The sequence below is a fragment of the Gavialis gangeticus genome, unplaced genomic scaffold (genome assembly GCF_001723915.1).
Source record: "Gavialis gangeticus isolate Ggan-Ray unplaced genomic scaffold, GavGan_comp1, whole genome shotgun sequence".
NCBI lineage: Eukaryota > Metazoa > Chordata > Crocodylia > Gavialidae > Gavialis > Gavialis gangeticus.
The window spans coordinates 30,830,151-30,834,502 of NW_017729024.1; the positions used below are offsets into that span (position 1 = coordinate 30,830,151).

The 4,352-nt window shown below is 34.7% G+C and overlaps 1 protein-coding gene across 1 annotated transcript in view; it reads left to right on the forward strand.

Annotated features, from left to right (window-relative positions):
* Nucleotides 1-3,919, forward strand: part of COMMD10 (COMM domain containing 10) — a 260,293-nt gene extending 256,374 nt beyond the window's left edge. The window contains exons 5-6 of the mRNA XM_019516995.1: nt 2,584-2,643; nt 3,382-3,919. Coding sequence (XP_019372540.1) covers nt 2,584-2,643; nt 3,382-3,420 — 99 coding nt within the window. The 3' untranslated portion in view covers nt 3,421-3,919. The remainder of the gene's footprint in view (nt 1-2,583; nt 2,644-3,381) is intronic.
* Nucleotides 3,920-4,352: the final 433 nt, after the last annotated feature.

The window sequence follows — 4,352 nt, forward strand, 5'->3', positions numbered from 1 at the left end:
GAAAATCAGGCTCTAAGATCCAAAAATCACCAGTGCAGTTTTGATGTTATCTGATGGCACTACCAGTACCATGGGAATATTCAATATCATGCTCTGGAATGAATGAGAAAGAGGTCACCGTCTGTTAACGGACACATATTGGCTTTGTTGTAGTGTAAATAAAAAAATAAGGCATCCATGGGACCACCTTGCAACTTTTTCATTGTTTTGTGTCTTAACTGTAGCTTTATTAACATGGATGCTTAAAGAAGAGTATTAAAGAAAATCTTTAGTTCAGCTGTATAATGTGAAGCTGATTTTAGCTTGGCTACATAGGAACAATCTCCTAAAATGTCAAATCTTGATTGCTATTTACCCAAGCTGGACCAGACTTTTATTTAAAGTGATAAATTTAAAGTAGGATACTCGATTGCTTTCACTTTGACCCTTCACTTTTCCTTGTGTCTGTTACAGCCATTAAAAAAAAAAAAAACTAAAAGCCCTGAAACTGAAAATACTAACCCTGCAGGCTGGTACAATAGATTCTTTTCTTCATAATGTTTTTCTCCCCTTTGCTGAAGAAACCACTTGTTTGCAATTTCTTGGTTTTTTTGGCTGATAACTTTTTACAAATGCTTTTACTTTTCCTGTTAGTTTATTTTGCTTTTTAGAGAGGTTCAATTGGAATCATGGCAAAAGAAGTACTGTTCTAGTTTGTTTTATTCACCATCCTATTCCCAGAATTGCATTGTTCAGTCCCACATGGGAAAGACCTGTCTCTCATACAAATTACTGGTCCCTTTCTGGGCCTTTGTAACCTTCCTGAAATTGTTGGAAAGATGCCTTTTCTCTGCAAAGGCAGAAGGAGGCATTGCACCAGACAGGCTGGCCCCAGAAATTTTGTGTCTTTTTAATATCTGATTTAAGCAGTGATTATTAGCCAAGGTTGTTCCCGCTACTACTTTGAATCCATTGGATCAGATCACAGCAGTATAAATGGTTATGAATCAAGACTTATACTAATTAAACTAAGAACAGCGTATTTCCCATAACTTTGATTACATCCAAAGTTTCCTTACCAATTCATTGTAAACTGATATATGGCATTCCTGTCTTGATCCATTAGCATATACCAAGGAGTCAGTACCAATTTAACTAAAAAATTTTCTAAACTGACACAGTTAAATTGGTGCAAAGTGTGTTTATAGACAAGATACTTGACTAGGTTTTCACAGAACCTTGGTAGATGTTTTTTGGAAGTGCTATTTTATTATTAAGAACATTGACCAGACTTAAAATGTCTAAAACTGGCAAACAGTGTATGAAGTAATAAATTATAAATTCAGTGAAAAGAAAATAACAAAGTTATAAGGCATGCCAGGTGGAAAAAGTGGGAAATAAACTTATGAAGGTATAGAACCTGTAGAAAAGCAAATGATCACATGCTTTTTTGATATTTACTTCTCTGTACATTTCCTTCTGTTTCATTCTTTTCAATGTTCAACAGTTTTGTTAGGAGAAATTTCAGATGATGTGTAGAAATTCACTATTATTTTCTATTTACTTGAAAAAAGCAGCTTGTGCCCCAAAGTTGTTATACTTGACTTCCACTGCCATTTGTTTGCCTTTTACCTAAATCTGTATGTAAACTCCTCAGGGCAGCAGCTGTTTTTTTTTTTTCCTTCAGGGTTGTGCAGATCTCAGCACATGGATTCTGAATGCTTGTTTGTAGTGCAGTAATAAAAATAGTAATGGGTACTGGGCAGAGAAATGTTTTAATTCCTCATACCACTTCCTGCTTTCTTTCTTTGAAACTCTAAAATAATATTGCATCAATTTGAAATACTTTTGACAGATCAATAATACTATGAAATCAGTGGCAAGCTTTAAACTACCTGTTTCATATAAAGCAGGATAGAATTTTTTAATTTAACCCTCTTCCCGACAGACATAGGCCCATGCATGCAGAAGATTATTATTTACCATCTGTTTTAGCCACAGTAGTTTCCACCAATTGTGTTGTTTTACTTTTTAGTGTTTAAGCATTACTTTGAAGCTGTTGCGCTAATTGTGAACTCGGGCTGAGTCTGTGCATAAATGACTCTAGCAATCTCAGCATGTTAAGATCATGACTGTTAGATTAATGTATGGAGGGTATTAGTTCTGTGCTGGTGTACTGCATTAGTAGCTATGTAACTTTAATCAAATGCACTGCTTCCTTTGTCTCTGAGCAATGGCTTGTACTAGAGGTCGTATGGACTGCTGAGAAAGGTGAAATAGCATCTTCATATTTTATCTGTGGCTTAAAAATAATAAGATAATGAAATCATTCTCCTCTTATCATGTATTTTATTATGGTTTGTGGATCGTTTCCAGAAAACCAGCTGTAGTTGTAGACTTTTAAGTTGGTCATGAAAGTACAATGGGTGTATACCAGGGATGTTGTGTTCAACAGTTGGAGTGATCAGCACAGGTACTGTACAAACCAACAGTGAACGTTAAACAAATCAGACATTAAAATTAAGGCATACATAGAGATCAACCAATAAAAAGAACTGTATTGCATATGTTAATGTCCTGCTTTCCCTCCCTTTTCCTTCACAGAACTTGAAGAAAGTGTTTGTGGAATTCAGTCACCAAGAGCTGTATGAGTTCTATAACAAGGTCTGTTGACTTTATGGTTACAATTTTGTAATATATTGTATTCACTTTTATTTCACACTTGTAAATTGTCTTATTAAATACGCTTGCATCCCTGTTTTCCTCTATTACTAGGAACTTGCTAGCACTAAACTTTCCTCGTAAACACCTTCTGCTTCTCAGTAGGAAGCATTGCCTATGTGAATCAAATCTGAAAGAAAAGGGAACCTGCTTTAATTAAAACCACTGGGTTTGTTAGAACTCATCGAAAGCATTTTGAAAAAGAGTATGTGTGTACAGTGTTCAGATACATTTGTATATTCTTCAGTGTACATTTGGACACTCTTAAAATGTACTTGGTAATGTAACAAGGGGGGCGGGGGCTAAGGACGAACAGTAAGGAACTCCTTGAATGTGTTTTGCTGTCATCCCAAATACTAGGCTCATAATCCAGTAAGAATGAATTCTATTATTTTTTTACCTTGATATTATGCATTGGAAATTCACAGCAAAACAGCTGTGCCTATTAAAAAAAGGAGTATTTAGACAACTGTTTCTTTAAAATCTGAATATTTAAACTGCTGCAATGAATTCTAATAGCTTCATGTAAAAACAAATATTCATGAGTGGTGGATTTTTTGTATTGCAACACGAATAGATTTAATATGTGTGGTTGCAGACAGAGTTATTTCTCTTCTGTTTGCATGTTTCTAAACAATATTTTATACAAATTCTTTTTTCCCTTTTTTGTTCCTTAAATAGCTGGAGACCATACAAGCACAGCTGGATTCCCTTACATGATGTTTTTGAAGACCTGTTTCTCCATTGCACTCCTGCCACCTCATTATTTTGAATTGAAGATAGATTGCCAAGCTGTGTTTGCTAAAGGATTCAATGGGTTGTTTCCTGTAAAATTATATAGCTTATCTCCTCTTGGACCAGTAACATTAGCCAAGGGAGCTCATTGTTAAGAGTTCTGGGGGTTCTAATTGACTTTCTCTTGTTTTCTAAGCCAACAGCATTTGTTAACAGTCCTACTTGAGAAGGAAAGACAATAGCATACTGTTTTACAGGATTTATGCCGCATCACCTGTGTTGTTTAATTCATTACATGTCTGATGATAATTTGCATACTACAGAGGGACCAGGGATAAAATCTGCACCCATGTTGTTGTTACAGAACTTTAGTAGTAACTGTAATAGTAAAAAAAATAAACATAACCAAGTTTCCATCCCTGTAAATTTGCCCCCCAAATGTCAAAACTTTATTACAGATTGCTCAAAATAAATGTATAAAAATAAATTGTTTTTGCTTGGACCATTTAATATTTTACTTTGTGATTTATAAAGAATAAAAATAATGTCCCTGATCTGCATGTTCACTCGTGACAGTGGGGATATATAGTGCTAAGCACTGTGGTTGTTTAAAAAAAAAAAAGAAGAAGAAGAAGAAGAATTATGGTGTACAACAAGGAGTATAGAAAGCGCACAGTAAATAAAGAGCCAGTCAGATAATCAGATCCGTGGAAGCTTTCATTTTTCATTCCTAATAGTATTCACTTTTATTAGTATAACTAAAGATAAGAAATCAATAATGTAAATTGTCTCAAAGTGTAAGTTAGTAAAGTTTTCACAGATTTATTCCAGATGAACTGAAATTGGTGAGTACTAGTTAGTGTGAGAAGTCTACCAGTCCTCTTAGTGCTTGTTTGTTGTCTGTCAATGACTCTACC